At 35.1% G+C, this 18883-nt stretch overlaps 1 protein-coding gene across 5 annotated transcripts in view; it reads right to left on the bottom strand.

The window, feature by feature from the left end:
• Nucleotides 1-422: 422 nt before the first annotated feature.
• Nucleotides 423-18883, bottom strand: part of stac (SH3 and cysteine rich domain) — a 34224-nt gene continuing 15763 nt past the window's right edge. For 3 of the 5 annotated variants that reach the window (XM_028001443.1, XM_028001444.1, XM_028001447.1), the window contains 8 exons: nt 16163-16244; nt 15559-15665; nt 12322-12403; nt 12157-12224; nt 8604-8701; nt 4894-4945; nt 4405-4542; nt 423-2617 (listed from right to left, as the gene is read on the bottom strand). In XM_028001443.1, coding sequence (XP_027857244.1) covers nt 2519-2617; nt 4405-4542; nt 4894-4945; nt 8604-8701; nt 12157-12224; nt 12322-12403; nt 15559-15665; nt 16163-16244 — 726 coding nt within the window. In that variant the 3' untranslated portion in view covers nt 423-2518. Of the gene's footprint in view, nt 2618-3669; nt 3877-4404; nt 4543-4893; nt 4946-8603; nt 8702-12156; nt 12225-12321; nt 12404-15558; nt 15666-16162; nt 16245-18883 lie in introns of those variants that run through there. The other 2 variants (XM_028001445.1, XM_028001446.1) reach the window with 2 other exon arrangements.

Here is an 18883-nt window from a genome sequence, read left to right as displayed (position 1 = left end):
TCTACAGAAAACAAGGAAATTTCTGAGTTTCAAAAATAATGAATTTTCGACTTTTGAAATGTCCAAAAGTCACATTTATTTTTACTTCTGAAACTCAGAAATTTCAAGTTGTTTTTTTTTAAATTTGTGATTAATCTCAAAATTTAAGTTTACTAGAAAATTTTCAGCTTTTCAAATGTCAAAATCATGCATCTCCAACCACTCCCTGTCATCTTCCTCTTCGTTGTTTCCACCAGTAGTAACATTCAGTTTTTGATCATGCGTCTTGTGTGACGCAGAAAAGGTGTGTCCATTGCAATTTTGCAAAATAAAACAATTACGATACGGCCAAAAACAAAACAAACAAAAAACCCCCAAAGAAACAAAACACCTAATCCTGGCTCCAAAACTTTTTATTAAAAAATTATAGTTTTTTTTTTTTTAATTGCAGTGTTTCCATTAAGCAAATTTATTTTTGAAATGTCGAATTGTGCAGTTATATTGTCAGGAGATTTATTTAGCACATCTTTTGTCTCGTTACTAAATCGTGACCATTATATTTTCAGGCTACATTTGGGATATCTTGATTCTACTGGTCTGTCAGTAATTATTGCATAATGTTTATTTTGGTTTGGATAGGATTTTTCCCTCAAATGAAGTCTTTGTTTAAAGCATATTTTGCTTGTATTTAATCAGGCTAGCTTAGATGATGTTTTTTTATTTACTTGATGATAATAAAAAATTGAAAGACAAAATGAGAAATAAAGGCTGTAAGAGGCAATAACTTTTCACAGCTTTATAGTTTAGATAACTTAAATTTTTGAGGAAAAATAACAAAAAAACCACAATAAACTGCAACTTGAAATTAAAAATGAGTCATGTAGAAAATGTTTACAACCTACCAAATAAAGTGGCAGATGATAGGATAAAGATACTGGAAGACATTACACTGGATATTTACTTTAGGTTACAGTTTTTTACTTTCATAATAGAGACTGGAGGTCTTGAACATCTTGTATTCTTGGATTTTGGTTGTTTTATGTTAAATCTTTATTTCTTCTAGCAGTCTAGATGCAGTCTTTAAATATGTAGATAAATCCTTCATTTTTGGTCTTTTACAAGGTCATACTGAGAGCATGTAAAACTACATTTTGATTTCTGTCAATAGGCTACGTAAAAATGCCCTGCAGGGTACTGCGTTGTTTACGTTAAAATCCATGGGTTGTTGCAGATTCATGCAAAGACCGAATCAGTTTTCTTGCTTGTCATTTTGCCTCCAATCATCCTAAATTATTGACAAAATGCCAGAAGACTGGCAGTAGTTTATGTCTCAATAAAATCTGTAGTTTAGCTAACATGCAGTAATTAAATTTAGAATGAGTTTCACTGTTTGAGTTGTGTTACTATTAGTGAAATGCAATTATTTACCAGTTTACATTGGCTGAATTAACCTGGATGTCTGTGTACAACTTCTTTATTTTAATTATTACTAGCTACCTGCTACCAGGTTCTGGACCAGTTAGCTCTGTTCATTTGACTCTTATTTGATCTAATTAGGCAGTATTTAAGTCTGTTCTTCATACTTTATGATAAAAATGCCTTTGTATATTAAATTAAATACTCAAAATTAGGTAAGCTAAGGGTTTCTATGTGAAAAGGGAATTTTGGCGTAATAATTTTGGGGGCTCGTCCGGGATCTCACTGAATCTATTACAATGTGAAAAATGTAACAATGTAACTGTTTCTGATTAATTTGAACACAGTGAGGGTCACTTCATAAAATACGTTTTGGATTTAAGGACTCATTCTCATCTTTATCTTTCAGTTTTACTGTTTCAGAGTCATTATAGAATAAAAATAAGGTTTTGTTTGATGTTAAGAAGAGAGCTCAAATGAGTAGAAACATAAATAAATAAGAAACAAATTCATAAACCTTTAGGACAAATCAAAGCATAAATGCTCATATTCTCTTATTGTAAAGAGACATGTTTGCTTTTGTACTGCCTTGTGGGGTCAGTAACTCTGTCATAGAAAACTACACTTACCATTCTTTACATCCGTACAAATGCAACATTTATGTGGAAAATCCTGTAGTATAAAAGCATTGGGAACTAAACTATGTAAAAGGGGAATTCTGTTTATGTAATAAAAACTGTAAAAAATAATTTCAATAAGCAATTGTCTATGTTTTTACACTTTATGCTGTTTTCTTTTACATGAGCAACAGCTTATATTTAAATAAACTACAGAAAAACAAAACAAAAGCCACAGGCTCTATAAATTAAAAGTAAAAAACAGTGACACAGTGATTTCCTGTCTCCTTGCAGTTTGTTGTCACAGCGTCTTCTTGAGCAGGATCGTCTGAGGTGGAGTTTTTTCTGAGTTTCTGGTGCCAAACCCATCAGTGCTTGATTAAACTCCATTTTGTGACGATGTGAACGACTCTCTTCCTGCTCCTTCGGTTCCTCCACCTCTTACGTCCCAGTGGCTGATCCAGTCCGACTTTTTATCCCTGTCATGCTTCCGCAGAGTCTTTGTCTCAGATGATTTCCAGGATGTCACAGGGAACGTAGCCTCTCTTCTTCCCAAACGCCACTCTGATGAAGCCGCCACGCTCGCCCTCACTGCTCACACAGATCTACAGCAGAGGAGAAATCATCATCAATTAATGGATGAAAAACATCTTAGGAGTACAGCAGCTGCTCTATTCTCTTACTACAATATGCCAAATTTACCTTTTCTATCCCAGATTTAAAATGAGTGACAGTTGTCTGCTTTCAGACTGCAACAAACAATTATTTTAGTAAACGATCAATCGCTAGTTTGACGATTAAAAGAATTCACTTAACCACGTAAGAATTTTTTTATACAATATTACAAATACATTAAAGAAATAATTACATTTTTTTTCATAAAGAAATAAACATTTAATTGCCTAAAATGCAACAACATAATTTTCATTTAGTGGACGCTTGATCATTTATAGCAAACGATGCATCAAACATGAGAAGCTCTATCAATACATTGTAGGGGCAATCTGTTGATTATCTTTTGAATTAACCAATTAATAATTATATAGCACACTTAATTGGACATTTTTAAGAAACTTTGAATCAGATGAATCTAAAACTGCCACTATAGAGGGTTCATGTTTACAGATGAATGCCTTTTTGTTTTGGTTTTTTATCTTAAAGGTGAAATGTATTTTTCTGCGCAGTTTTGGTTTAGTTCCTGCTCTGTGCTCTTTATTCAGTAATTGGCCTTTTTTTGAGTCTATGTACTCCAGTTAGCCATTAATCGATTACTAAATTATTATTTTAATATTTGATTCGTCACCATTAATCTATCTTAATTAAATATTATTACAGAAGCAGAGGAAATGTGTAACATGATAATAAAACATGTAATTGCTCATCAGTTCATTTTTGGTTTGCTGTTTTGGTTTAAAATTCCTGTCAAAAATAGCCTGTCATCATTTTTGCTGCCAGGCTGTTTTTAACAAAAATCAGTTTCCCACAAGCTCATGAAAAAACAATTTTACTTTTTTTTCTGCATTTATTAACTTCTATATCTTATTTTATTTCAATCAGATCATTCACTCCTTTACAGCTGTCACTTTAAACGTACTACAAATGGATTTGTCTTTAGTCGTGAAGCTTTTCTGTTCCTCGAAACACACCGAGTGTTTACCTTTTTGGAAGGGCCTCGTTTAAACTTCGACCCTGTTAATGGGACAGGACACATGAATGTGCATGTCTGCTCTGAGCATTTCTCCCCTGGGTCTGAGTGAATGGAAAAGAGAGTCAGAGGGTCACAGATTCATCTTGCCGAGTTGGTTTTATCCCCACTGGGGCGCGTTTACTTTAAGCGTACTCAGAGTCTTCAACACAACGGGTCCTGGGAAGCAAACAGAGGCTGGTCTGAGATCTGCTAACAGCTGAGATGCTAATTTGATTAGATTAGATTCCTGAGAGGAAAGTCTGTTGACTCCAGATTAACTTTTCTGTGAACAAGTGTGTGCCAGAATAATTTAACTGAAGAGTTGTCGGATAATTTGAAGCTCAGGTTCTTAAACGTTGAGCTGTGACTTTGCATTCATGTGTAATGTATGAAATTAGAGGCGAGTTATGTCTGAATATTTACACTTGAGATTATATTACCAAATGCGTCTTTGTTCCACTGGTAGATTAATTCTCATATTTAGAACTTTTTCAACAGTATTAAGGAATTATTGATTAAAAACAAGCTAAAACGTTACTCAGTTAGTTTTGCCTTATTTTAAGATGTTTACATCAGAAATTAGACCAAATATACTTTGTATGATTTGTGTTTTTGCTGCTAAAACAAGAACAAAAGAAGAAACTCCAGTAGACTATGTTTGTGAATACCCCACTGGATGGTTGTGGGATAAATTAGCTGCAGTACCTGCCCCTCCTTCAGAGTGAGCTGCCCTTGCTCTTTGCAGCCGATGAACGTCCTGTTGCACCTGAACACCTGATCTCCCTCCTGCAGCTCATGAGCAAAGGCTGCTGGGAAATAACCGATCCTGTCCTTAATCACCCCCTAAAAAACAAAAGACAGACATCCATCAAGCTAAAGCCAGCGAGTCTAAGACGGCCACGCCGAACAAAACACATCAGGAAGGTGTGCAGAGCTCTTGAACTGGGACAGATGTGCTTTTTAATCTGCGCCTGCAAGACGATGTTAAAATGCATAATGAGTTTCCGTACGCTCTGCTGGAAACAGGCCGGCTCGGCCATTTTGTTCATCTCTGATGAGTTTAATGAGTCCTGGAGAATTTTCAGCTCAATTTCCCTGATTTATTATAAAGTTGATCTGTATTTATCTTTGTTATGAACAAAAAAATAAAAAAGAGCGACAGTTTGGAAAATGAAGCATTGATTTCCTACCTACCTTCCACCAGTCGTCGTTGGAATCATCTGCCAGCAATATTCTGTCTCCTGCTCTGTAAGGAGAAATACGGAGGAAGATTAGGGCCAACGTAAAAGAAAATAATCTCACTTTAATCTCAGTACTCGTTTTTTTCTCAGAATTATTGTTCTTTTCTGACAACTTTGTTTTCTTTGAGAATTCTAACTTTTCTTTGCAGAATTCAGATTTTTTTTTTCTCAGAATTTTTATTTTTTGATCTCGGAATTCTGATAATTTTTCATCATAATTCTGACTTTTCTTCTCAGAATCAGAATTGTTTAAATCTAGTCTTAAAACTTAAATCTACTAAGTTAATCTGGTAACATGTTAAAGTGCAAGTTTACAAATCAAGGGTTAAACAGTTATGTTATTATTTTAATATACTAACAACATAACTGACACATAACTAGGATGTTTGGTTATTTATTTGAATTTTGACATGGAATCAGAATTCTGAAATTAAAGTCAGAAATGTATTTATTTATTTGTTTGTTTTAGGACCATAATCTTCTTCTGTAGAAAACAAAGAGATATTTGTAAATAAGAAAACTCTTAAATGCACATAAACATATTAAACCACTAGAGGGTCCTGTTTCAGCATTTATCCCCAATAAACAGTGTCTGTATGATTTTGATCTCTAGTAAAAGAAAAATCTCAGTTTTTACAGTAAAAGGTGTCCAAAGTGTAACCACTACTTCCTGTAATCCTCTGAGGAAGAAATTTTTTGCTCCACTGAGCAAAAATATTAAATATTACGACCAGATTAATTCTGATTCCAGTATATAATTTCCTTTGTTGAACAATTTTTTTATTGTAAAATTTAGAAAATAATTTTCCTTCCACTATGCTGGTGTGTAAAAAATAAAATGATTGGCTGAAGATGTGAAAAGCTGAAGTTAGTTACAGTCTAAAAGGGAATTAAGTATAAAATATTAAAACCTGAAGATAAAATGGAAGAACTTCTTCCAGGATTTTGCTCTCATTTAAAAGTGTGTCATCATCACATGTTGAAAAAAAGACAATAATGTAATTAGAGTCTGTGTTGGCAGCTAAAACTAATCAACAAACTAATTTTCTTACTTTAAATCAGGATGAAAATGAACCCTTTTGATTGGGGATACTCTTTAGTTTGTCATTTAAAGCATTGATTTATTTCTGAGCTAAACGGGAGGAAAAACTTGGAAAAAACGAGGAACAGAGAAGTGCATCTTATCCGAGTTTCCTCAGGAGATTTCTGTGAGAACCGGAAACAAATTGATACTTCGGCTCAAGGACTCATCTTTCCCGAAAGCCTATTTTAAAGTATCCTGCAGATCAGGAGCAAAGAGCCAAAGCTTGGACAGAGCACAACATCTGGACTCCATAGGAAGTCCTTTAAGATGAACTCCAGTAATGAAACAAAAAATGTTTCTGAAAAATACAAATAATTCACTAATACTCAGGTTTTTACACGCTGTTTTAGGGCGTCTGTCACTTTAAATCCAAATCATCTCCTGCTGGCCACACCCCCAGCTCAATGTTTACAATCGCACATACAAATGGCTGCAAACAGATGTCCAATTATACAACCACATATCTCCGAAAAGCAGAAGTGGAGCCTCCTGCACAACCAACAAAAATAAACACCATAAAAACACAAAATCTTACCAAATAAATTTGGTATTAAAATAAGTAAGAAATGCATATTAATAAATCAATTTCATTCATTTATTGCTTAAAATGCAGCTACATAACACTCCTTCAGTGTATGCTTGATAATCTGTAGCAAAGTATGCATGTACAGCTAAAAACAAATACTAAAAAATACTTTAACAATCCTTTTTCGCTTCACTTAACATCAGTGCAATGTATGGCTAATTAATCTGTTCGTGCATTTTTTCAATTAACTAATTAATGACTGGATAACAAAAGGTGCTTAATATGAGACTTTCTTTAGAAAAGCCAAACCAGGTGAAGCTAAATTTATCCCTTGAAGAGTTCTGGGTAAAAAATAATTACTGATAAAAAAGATCTTTCATCTAAAATATAAAAATGTTTAAATTTTTGTTCAGTTGTGGCTTAATCACTGCTCTGACTGTGTTGGTTTTTGAGTATGTATAGTCCAGTTAACGATTAGTCGGTTACTAAATTAGTTGAAGATTATTTCAATGACCGATTAATCGTGATTAATCGTTCTGACCTCCGTCAGTACAGTTACAGGGAATGTTTCTACCAACTTGTCACATCTAGATGCTGAAGCTTTTGACTATTTTTATTTGCAAAACAACTCAAGCTCAGTCAGATTTGATGGAGAGGAAACTGAAGACAAATAAATTAAAAACCTATTAAAAATTATTTTCTTCATAATTATGTCTGATTTTGTTCTAATAGAAAATCTAAATGCTATTCACATTACATAAGAATTACTTTAGAAAGCTCATTTTCCTCTGATTTATCTTTCATTCGTCTTTCTTTCACATCCTAAATTATAGCAGCATCTACTTCTGTTCTGGCCTGAAATATGCAACACTTTGTCAGTTTAATGGCAATAAATCATCTTTGTATTAGGTTTCAAACACGGTGCAGTCCATCTTAGTGAAACACCCTGATGGGAGCTCTTAATGGAAGATCCTGGCATCATTCATCTCATTCAGGTTAGATATAAAAAAGACTGATTGGATATTAATACTTAATACCATTTCTCCATCAGGTATCGCTAATGAGTTCACTCTGCACATCTGAGGATCATTTGCCTCATTTATAAATATAAACATTTTACTGCTGTAAGTTATGTTACAAATCAGGGTTAAAAAATAATAGAGTGCAAGAACAGAGGGAAATGCAGAAGTAATATAGGGCTGAAACAATTAATGGTGATTAATTGATTATTGAAATAATCATCAACTAATTTTGTAATCGATTAATCATTAACTGGAGTATACGGACTCAAAAAAGGTCATTTACTCAAAAAACAGAGAAGTATTTAAGCTAAAATTTTACAAAAATCACAGTTTTAGCTTCACCTGGTTCAAATTATTTGTAAAAAATCCCTACAGTTTATTGATAAATTAAGAAAGTGATGAACTTTTCAAATGTATGTTTGTATTTTTTTAGCAGCAGATGAATCCTTTGCAATAAATGATAAAGCAAACACTAAAGGAACGATAAGTTATTGTATTTTAGGCAATGAAATGTTTATTTTCTTATACGAGAAAAGAATTTAAAAGGAGGTATTAGCTTTAATACACATAAAGAAGAGGGAAAAAATCAGATTTTTTAGGATTTTACCAGCTACTGAGAGCCATTCATGAAAAAAAAGATCAGATTTTGAGCTCTAATTGATGGAAAAATGTCTTCCCCTGATTAATCGAGTAATTCTCCAAACTGAAACTACAATATGTGAGAAGGAGAACAGATGAAAACTTAAATCTGGTTTCTTTGCCAAGTTGAATTGTTGGATCTGGAGAGGTGAGACCGCTGTGCACAGCGGGCCTCAGCCTTTTTCTTTATTTCACATTTTCAACAACAAAGAAAATCAATGAGGAGACGTCAGAGTCAATCAGTCAGCAGCGTTTCACCCGCAGGCCTGGAAAGGTGCTGTTCTGGTGGATGCTGAGCTGTTTGCCATAACTCTGTCTCTCTGCATGTGTGTGTGTGTGTGTGTAGGCGTGTGTATGTGCATGTGTGTGTGTGTGTGTGTGTGCAAGCGGACCTCATCTCCAGGTCATGGCTCTCCTGGGTGCTGAAATCGTACAAGGCCACCAACATGTTGAGCTTGAGCGGATCGTTCTGCAGCTGGATCTGATCCATCTAAACAGAACAGAAACACGGCTGAAGCCAAATATTTACATACACCATATTAAAAAACACAACATCAGTGACCTTTGTCAGAAAGACAATATATGGAGGTCTGGTAGTGCCTAAAAAGCATATATTTTGGTGGTTTTATTTTCTTTTCCAATAAATTGTGCTTAAATTTGTTTTACATAAAAATATATTTTTCAAATATAGCCATTTTTTGTTTTATGATGGAATATATATATATATTTAATTTCGAATGAAACAGCTTTCCATATTGGAGTGGCCATTATAAATATCTTATTCTTCACATTTATGAAATATAAATAATTTTAGTAACAGTAACTGACCCCAAAATAGGAAATATTTAGTCCGATTTAATGTCAGAAAGTGAGAACAAACAACTTTTTCTATTCAATGTGTATAAATTATGGTTATTATAGGTAACTAAAACTAATGAAATAACTAAAACTAAAGAAACAACATTAGTTTTAGTTACCTCGCTGAAAGCGAGAAAACATTATCGTTAACTGAAATATATAAAAAAGGTGATTAATAGGGAAAAACTATAACTTAAACTTCATTGTGCATTTATAAAACATATTGAAATTATATATTTCTTCAATTTTGTGTTTATTAATTTATTAGCCTTTTGGATGGATGTGAATTGTTTTTTTCCACCCAAACAAGCCGTTCACATCAGCTGTCGGCAAATTACGGCTCTCCATACACGAATGCTAGTCCGTAAGATGGCGTCAGCAAACGTCTGAAGAAAACACCAGTCATTTGGTTGAAAACATTTCTTAAATGGTATCTTCTGTCGAGTATTCATTACCCAATCTATGTAAACATAACCACAATACAATACTTTTTGAATTCTCCACTTAAAAATTTACCAAAATAGAAAAGACGTGTAGAATACTTAAGTTACTCTTGCAGGTTTGGGAAAGTAATTTGTTTCTGCTCAGTTTCTCTTCAAATCATTGATAAAAGTAAAAAGAGGAAGAATCGGGTTTTCAGAGGGTTGCCGTGTTTCCGCAACTCATCAACATGGAAACTCAATCTGCATAGCAACAGCAGGAAAAAAATAATTTAAAAAATGACAGCTTTTAGGGAATTTCATTGTCTTTTTCTCCTGCTGGACAGCAAGAGACGGTTATAATAAAGTGAAATGGCTCCACAGGTGTGTCGAGTTGAAGGTGGCAGGTAAACGGCCTCGACGGCCTCGGGGTCCAAACCTTGATACGGGCATCCATTACAGAGCCGCCAAGACCACAACACCACTTCTGTGGTACAATTAAAATCAGATTAACTGTTCTGGAGCGAATCAAATACAGAAATCCAGCTAAAGTCAGAGTATTTTTAAATATACAGTTGAAACAAAAAGTTTATATTCAGCACAAAAAAGAAAATGTACATTTTTTCATTGTTTGACATGAAATCACACTAAATGTTTGCTGTTTTGGGTCAATTAGGATTACTAAAATATTTATTTTTGCTAAATAATAAAAATAATCAGAGGGGGAAAACTCAAAATATGCACAGAAACATGAGGAGCAGTATGTAACTTTTATAAAGAATATTTTTATATATATTTGTTGAAACTGTCACCATGTTGTGACAGTATATGAAACAGATAATCTGGGAAAAAATGTAGCTACTCCGCCTTCTCCCATTGCTAACTACAAACAACCAATCAGAGCCAGGAGGCGGGTCTTGGCGCTGTCAATCATCTCATAATAAACTGACATGGTGACAGTTTTAATAAATATGTAAAAATACTTTGTTTTTAGAGTAAAAGTTATATACTGCATTTTTAATGTTCCATTTAGACAATTTATCTGAAAAAAAGGTTGATTTGAGGTTTAGTTGCTCTGTACGAACATTTTAATCTCAGTTTAAATGTCTTTTAATAAAAAATTAAACTACATGCAAATTATTATTACTATGTCATAATGGAGTGTCATTATCTTCCAAAAGATACTTTATTTTTGCTAAATAATAAAATCCTTCTCAAGTTGCCATGACAGTGAAGAGTCTTTGTAGGTGAAAGGTCAATGGCTGTTTAGCCTTACACTTATCTGAAATCTGATTTTTGATTATGGATTTGTCTATTATCACCATAATTACTAATGATTATGCATTTTGTTTACCTTTTTAGGGGAAATATAAACTGTACTGGTTGCTAACCTGATAATAAATCGGCTTGATAATAAAATGCAGCTGACGTTGCCATGACAGCAAAGAGTTTTTGTAGGTCAAAGATCAAAATCTAATGACTGGTTAGTGCTACACTTTATGAAATTATATTTTTGGTTCTGGATTTGAATGCTACCACCTTAACTACCAATGTTTACGTATTTATTTACCTTTTTCAGTGGAAATATGTGTAATATTTGCTAAGAAAAGCTGATTTCAGCAAAATCCACCATTGATGAAGAGAAAACCAATCCTGCATGGACGGCTCTCCTCTGGTGAAGAATGGGTTTTCCAGACGTTTTCTGGGCTCGTTACCCTGCAGAGCCTCCATCTGTCGGTCCGCCAGCCTGAGCTAATGGACCTGTCAGCTGACAAACCGCCCGCTGCCATCTGGCCCGCTCCAGTCTGATGGGCCCGCTCCAGTCTGATGGGCCCGCTCTGAACTTCCAGCCACCTCCGGTAACGGACGACCGCTGGAGCGGCGCATTGCACAACACGGAGCTCCAACCAAAACCTTTTCACATTTTATCACCTTAAAACCACAACTTTCAGTGTTTTAATTGGGACTTCATGTGAAAGACCAAGCAGTGTTTATAGGTCAACTATGACAATACAAGGTATATAAAGTTAATTTTTACAAATAAAAATGTGATTAGTATTTCTATTCAACCCGGCAGAAGTGGCAAAATTTATAGATAGCTCTAATTGGTTGTTTCTAGACAGCACTGGAAAAAGGCAGAGCAGCTCGATTTTTTCACAAATTATCTGTGACTTTTCAACAAAAATCATGAAAAAGTATTTTTCATAAAAGTTACATACTTTAAAACTGTAACAGAATTTCCTCCTGAAGAAGATGATAGAGAGGATGAAGGCTAATGAAACCGCTCCATGAAATATTCATCGCTGAGCTGCAGGAGGTGATTCGCAGAGGTTTAACCTTTTTCCTTTCTGCAGCATGAATTTCGCAACATCAGCACTGAATCCAAGCACAGCAGCAGCAGCAGCAGCACAGAAAATGGCAGCAGATCGAAGGTTTAAAGGTCAAGGTTTGTCTGCACTGCCACAGGGAAACAGTCACATCAGTTTGGGTTTGATTTGTTATACGTAGACGGATGAAAACTGAATTTTCCCGGGGAAATTGAGCAGAGAATTACAGCTGGGGGAGGAAAGATTATTGGCCAAGTGTAAATTCTCATAAAACCATAAAGTAGATGAAGAGGTTTTCAGATAAAGAGCTGAAAAATATTTTTTAGGCAGTAATTTCTCACCGGTAAGTCATCGGCCTTTCTCTCTGGCAGGTACAAACACTCAGCTCCGTTCTGCATAACTGTGAAAACTAAGAAAACAAACAGAAAAGTGACTCTCTGCAGAAATCTGAACTTTCAGCAGAGTGGAAAACTGCAAGAAAACAAGTTCCTGGAACAGGTACTCACCGTCATCGCTGTGTTTTCTCGACAACTCCTGCCTACTGTTGTGAGCCACGACCTCCTCTGGGACGTTATCCAGATCGCTGGCCTACAAGCAATTAATCAATACAGAAACTGATCAGCTAGCAGTCAACAATCATTGGTTGGGATTTATTTGTAACATTTCTGACAAGTAAAGCTCAGATATTTAAAGCATACATTGGTACTGACATGATGACATTCTTAAGTGCTGCCACAGATTCTTGATTTAGTTCTGGACTTTGACTGGGCCACTCTAACATACCAATGAGTTTAAATTGTGGCCAATTCATGGATTTGTTTTATAGAGAATAATTAAATAAGCTTGATGCAAAAAGCATTAAATTAATCAAAATATTAATTAAAAGGCTCTAGATAATTTCTATTCTGATTATCGATTTTTTTTTAAGATAATAAATTATTTACGGATTCTGATTTCACGACAGCATATAACGCCGTTCGTAGGTATAACAGAAAAAAAAGTTAATTTTTGCCAAAAAACTAAAATTTTGAGATCAATCTCAGAAATTTTATAGGTAAAAAATTATACATTTCTGAGCTCCAAAATTTGAAAATTTATGAGAAAATTTTTTTTTTCCAGAATTCTTTAGAGTAATTTCAGAAATTTTCTAGAAAGGTTCCTAAAAGTCAAAAGTTTTCCTAAAATATTTCTGAGTTTTTACTAGTAAATTTCCATCTTTTCAAGCTCAGAAATTTCTATAAAATTTTAGGTAAATCTCAAAATTTCAGAGATTTTTGGTAGAAATTTACTGCTACTTTTTATTTTATTTTCTATCTAAAACAACCTAAACAACAGCAGAGCCTTATTTTCGCTACATTTGCCATTAAATATGGATAAAATACGTGCCAGTTAGTTCACCAAAGTCAGTGGTGGCCACATTTATGCTAGTATGCTAATCTGCGACTTTGCTAATTCAGAGCTAATTTTTAGCTTAACGCTTTAGCATTTTTGCTAACTTTGAACACAATTAGTGCACCCAACTTCACCTAAGTAAATTTTTCCAGATAAATTTTAAAGCTCTAATTTACTTGACTGTTTTGTAAAATAAAATTAGACATCTGTGTTTAAGTTTTGGTTCTTGACTCTTAGAAATTCAAGCACTTATAATGTTTATTTTCATGCACTAACAAATATGACACTGTAGATGGCGACAAAGCAACACATGTTAACAAATAGTATCAACATGGTTGAATTTAGCGCGCTAGCATTAGCTTCTTCTAAATACTCTTTTAGTGCACTGATTTAGCGTTAGTGCAGTTAGCATTTTAGTTAGCGACTGCCTAATTTATAACAAAAAGTGCCAGAAAGCTGTTAAGCACTAAATACACGTTGTTTAACAAACACTTTTCAATTACTTGACATGCAAGAATGGCTGGAAAGTCACCATGAGAGAACTTAAAAATATTCACAACTTCAATCAAAAGCTGTGACAAAAAAGTAATTGAAGACAGACGTAAAACCGGTCGCCAAAATCCTGACATTAGGCAACTTCTGAAGGCAGTTAGATGGACTAGATTATACTTAAGTGAATCAGTATAATTACACCACACTTTTCAGATATTTAATTGTGCAAAACTAACAAAAAAATTACCTTTCTTCAATGTTACAATTATGTCTGCTGGGTGTTCTACTGAATGCAATCTATCAAAATAATTGAAGGGTTTTTAGTTGCGATGTAACAAAACATAAAATAAGCAAAGGGGTGTGAATACTTTAACAAAGCACAATAACTAAACAAGTTAAGTTTCAGAGCACTAAGTTTGCTAAAATGAATCTATTTTCTGTGCTGAACTGCAGATGGGAGTAAACGTGCCGTTTCCTAGTCTGCATTTGGAAGCTATTATCAGGCTCCTGCTGAGAACACATTGTCTCTAAAGTCTCCACACGCGCACCCACACACACACACACACACACACACACACACACACACACACACCCCCGCATCTCTAACAGCTGCACAGGACAGCAGATGACGGCTGAAACCCAGCAGCATTCAGATGTCATCATCCAGAGGCACGCGTCCAGATTCGGTTCTCCTTACATTACGATGTATACGGCATGAGAGCAGATTCTGCATGCAGCTGCAAATCAGTCTGATTCATCTTGGGAGCGGTGACACCGCTGTTCGCAGTGACATCTTCCAGCAAGCCCGCCTGGGCCACACTGCCTTTATTGGTAGTGTTTGCAGCTCTGCAGCATACAGATCTATCTAAACTATCATGTCTGCAAAATTTACATGAAGCCCAAACAAAAGTAATGGTTCATTCACACCAGCTCTGTTTAGTCCACTACAAACTAACTCCAGTTTGTTTGTCTAGAAAGTTTGGTTCGTTTGTGGAGGTGTGAATGCGTAATGGAACTTCAAAAAAAGCGAACTCTGAGTCTGGGTTTGGTTGAAGTGAATCTGGTGTGGTTTGAATGCATAAGCAGACTGGAGACCGCTCCAAAAGCAGAAAGTGGACAACAACGCAGGGCATTCTGGGTAAATACTACGAAAACAAACGCGCTAGCCTAGCGCTTGCAGGAGAAATTGTTTGTGGTCTTTGGCCAAACTCAAAAAAAAAAAATCCTCCCGCCGCTAAAATCTGACACTCCATTTTTGTTCACGTTTTGTGAAACAGGAAGTTGGGCTCAGTGGCTTCTGCAGAGGTTTTTGTATTGTTTCCTTCAGTGTTTCTTGGTGCAGCGCCCCCTCAGGCGAGGACAAACGCAAATTGAACCTCCTGCACAACCAACAAGAATGCAGCAAGTGGTTTCTGGATGGTAAGTCAACAACAAAACACTGTTTCTCTTTCCCAGCAGCCATTGTACAGCACATACAGTGGTAAAACCAACTGACCAAATGTTCTGAAACTTAGCTTGGGTTGCTAGGTAACGGGGTCTGCTGATTTGTGACGTTACATTTTGGTGGTTTTTGGAACAGCTCATTTTCCAGACACCAAAAAACATTAACTTATTGCCAAAAACCAGCTGCGTGTTGGTTTGTTTTAAGCAGTTGGACTGTTTAAAGAAGTGTTTTTGTACTTCCAAACGGAAGCAAAAATTTTTATTTTTCATAATTTGTCCCCTTTAAAGGGCTTGATTTGATTCAGCAAACCGCAGAAGCTGAAAAATTTGACAAATGTTGCAATTCTGGTCCCAAATCGAACTGACAACAACCTAAAGCTCAAGATGTCACATAAAGCCAAGTATTGGGTTCTTACTGAGTTTCTGTGTGGAGAATCTGAGCCGCTTGCCCTCTTGGCCTTTTGTGCCAGCGACGTCCCAAACCTCAGGGCTTCATACACTGGGTCCACCTTATTCCCACAGGCTTTGGAGCAAAACACAAGATAAGTTGACGACCAAATAAATATGAAGCTTTCATCTCAGCCAAGTGGTTTTTCCATAAAGCCATAAACATTAAACAGCAGATAAGCTCTATAATCTGTGTGATTAGATATACAGCAAAGTTTAAACACATAGAAGCAGAGGTGGGTAGAGTATTCAAAACTTGTACTAAAGTAACATTAGCACTACTTCAACATATTTTCACTCAAGTAGAAAAGTAGCCTTTTTATGAGTAAAAGGGTATTTGGTAAAAAGTCTACTCACATACCTAGCAGTAGGTAGATAGTTATCTAGCTAGCAAGATAGCCAGACAGATTATTAATCCCAGGTGGGAGATTGTTTTGCTACAGCAGGGACAACTAGAAAGTAAAAATTCTCCTAAAAGTATTTTTTTTCTTCAAAAAGTTAGTCAAGTACATGTAACTGAGTAAATGTAACTAGTTACTTCCCAGCTCTGTGTATTAGATGTTTGAATCTCACCGATGGGCATGACTTCTTTAATGCAGCCGTACTGTTCCTGGTTCAGCAACGGAGAGCTGTAGTATCGGCGAAAACCTTTTGGCTGCAGAAGAGGAAAACAGTGAGTCAAAATATGTCTATATGACAAATCATAACCATTAAAAATAAAAAATAAAAAATTACTGAAGCCTTGAAATCTTTGGATTTTTGATAAAGTTGTGGAGAGAGGCGTTTTTATCCATAAAAAGCCGTGCATCTGTGCAGCAAATGCGACCCATTTTCTCACTTGAGAAAAGAAAAAAAAAAGCAGACTGAACTCATCAAATCTTTTAGTCACCGTTTATCAGCCTATAAAAATGCACAAATTAATAGAAATGTTGTGACAGCCACAAATAAAAGGCAGTTCAAGGGCAAAGTGGGTAACAGATGCCGGAGGGTGTGGCGCTCTTAACAAAACGATGTCAGACTCGGACGTCATGCTCAGCACAGGGCCGCCCTGAGGCTAACCCACATCGTCATTTCTACAAACTCTCAGATTTACCACAATATTAAACGGAAAAATATCAGTGGTTATAGTTTAAAAAGGAAAATCTATTTAGTCATTCCTAAGGTTGAAATGTTGACGTGTATCCAGCTAGAAAAATGCCCAGAAAGTTTTCTAAATATTCCTAGAAATAGTTTAAAATGAAATATTCTTTAAAAAGAATTCAAGCACTGGTGGTTTTTCTAGAAAAAACAACATTTTTGAAGATGTTGGTTTTATGCATGCATTTTGTTATCATGCAAATCACATGTCAGAGCCAGAAACACCTAAAACCATTGATAGTATATAAACAAACATGTATAAATCACATTTTTATTGCTATAATAAGCAGATTAGTAATTCTAAAAACTCTTGTCATACGAAAGAGAACTGCTGTAAAACAGGAAGAGACATGGACGTAGAAATTTATCACAATATTTTATGGTAACATTGTGATAACAATAAAAAAATATAAAAATCTATTTATAGCTTTTTAAAAATTTTTAGATGTGACCGTATATAGCAAAAATAAACACAAATATTGCTGTTGAAAAACATTCCCATTTTGTATAGCCTTCTTCAGGAAGCAGTTTACTTAAAAAAAGATTGTATATCACTAAACTTCAAAAAGTAACTAAATTTAAACATATTTTTTAATTTTCTTTATTTCTAATAATACAGTCAGTTATTTTTAAACATCGTTAATTGGAATTTTTCTCATTACCTAGCAACCCAGCAGAGTTCTGCCTGTTACTTAGCAACCCCAGCAGAGTTCCGCCTGTTACTTAGCAACCCCAGCAGAGTTCTGCCTGTTACCTAGTAACCCCAGCAGAGTTCCGGCTGTTACCTAGCAACCTCAGCAGAGTTCTGCCTGTTACCTAGCAACCCCAGCAGAGTTCCGCCTGTTACCTAGCAATGCCAGCAGAGTTCCGCCTGTTACTTAGCAACCCCAGCAGAGTTACTGCCTGTTCCGCTTGACAATCAAGCTAAAAGAATGTCAGTAAAGAACATGCTTTGTTTTGCTGATAGACGAATCCTAACCCGTTCAGAGAATCCTAGCAGCCAACATATCGTATGTTTAAAAGCTTCTTTTTAGAGAAATTATTCAGGTTTAAAAAACACTTTCCAACAGGAAGTCACTTTTCATTGTTTGGAGGAAACCTGAAGGAAGCTGTGAAGATGAGCAGGAGGTGTTGCGGCCTCTCTTTATGTTTGTGACAAAACATTCCTCACAAAACAAAAAAAAACTGAAGAATGAATCACTGATTTTCATCATGAGCAGTGCTGTGAATTAATTTGATTCCTTTTCAAATCATGACGCTGCAGATATTGTCCAACATGTGAGCGGCTGTCAGGATCCGAGTTTGAAGCAGTGACTCACAGATCAACTGACACATGTTGGCTTATGTTAACAGGAAATACAACATTTAACAGTCAGAGAAAAAAAAAGTCTTCAAAGTATGAAACAAATATTTCCCCGGTAGACTGTTTATTGTTTTTCAAAGTAAATCATTTTAAAACCAAAAAACAAGCATTTGAGTCACAGTTCAGAGATGCATTTTCATGTATGGATCCTGTCCTGACAAATTGCGTTATTTTCTAAGAAATAACAATTTTCACATCAAAATTAATTACTCTTCCAAACTCAAGTTCTTAGTGATTTTAAATGTAAAATATATGTACACACATATATATGCATATAGTAAATATATAGTAGAAAGAAAGAAGCAAACTATCAAGGTCTTTCTGAATTATGTGAAAATTTCATTGATTCTAAGAGTTTTTGTCAAGAGCCACATTTCTGCAGGTAATCCGCCACAGAGAGCTTTTAAATTCCACGATAGGGTGCCAGTCTGCTAGGTCTCTATGATAATGTTGCTTTATCTTTGTCATCTTTAGATAAATATTTTCATTTTATGAATTCAGGTTGAAGCCGGAGGCTTTTCTCTGCGTTTTTGTTACTTCACACATCGATACCTTATACCCAAGCCTGTCGCAATAAGCAATAAATCAATTAATTACATGATAAATTTAGACAAAATTGACTATTTCTATTTGGACAAGAAACGTTAAATTGAATCCCATTTTAATACAGTTCAAAATTGCTGCAAAAATCCCACCTAGCCCTTTTGAGTGTGTTTCCTGTCTAAGCTGAATGATTAATATATTTTCAAATGCAATTTTGCTTACAGAGATTTTAAAATCCATTTTAGATATTT

This window comes from Xiphophorus couchianus, chromosome 19 (assembly GCF_001444195.1).
Source record: "Xiphophorus couchianus chromosome 19, X_couchianus-1.0, whole genome shotgun sequence".
In the NCBI taxonomy this organism is placed as follows: domain Eukaryota; kingdom Metazoa; phylum Chordata; class Actinopteri; order Cyprinodontiformes; family Poeciliidae; genus Xiphophorus; species Xiphophorus couchianus.
Note: the sequence above shows the minus strand (reverse complement) of the source record. Positions and strands in the feature narration are given on the sequence as shown.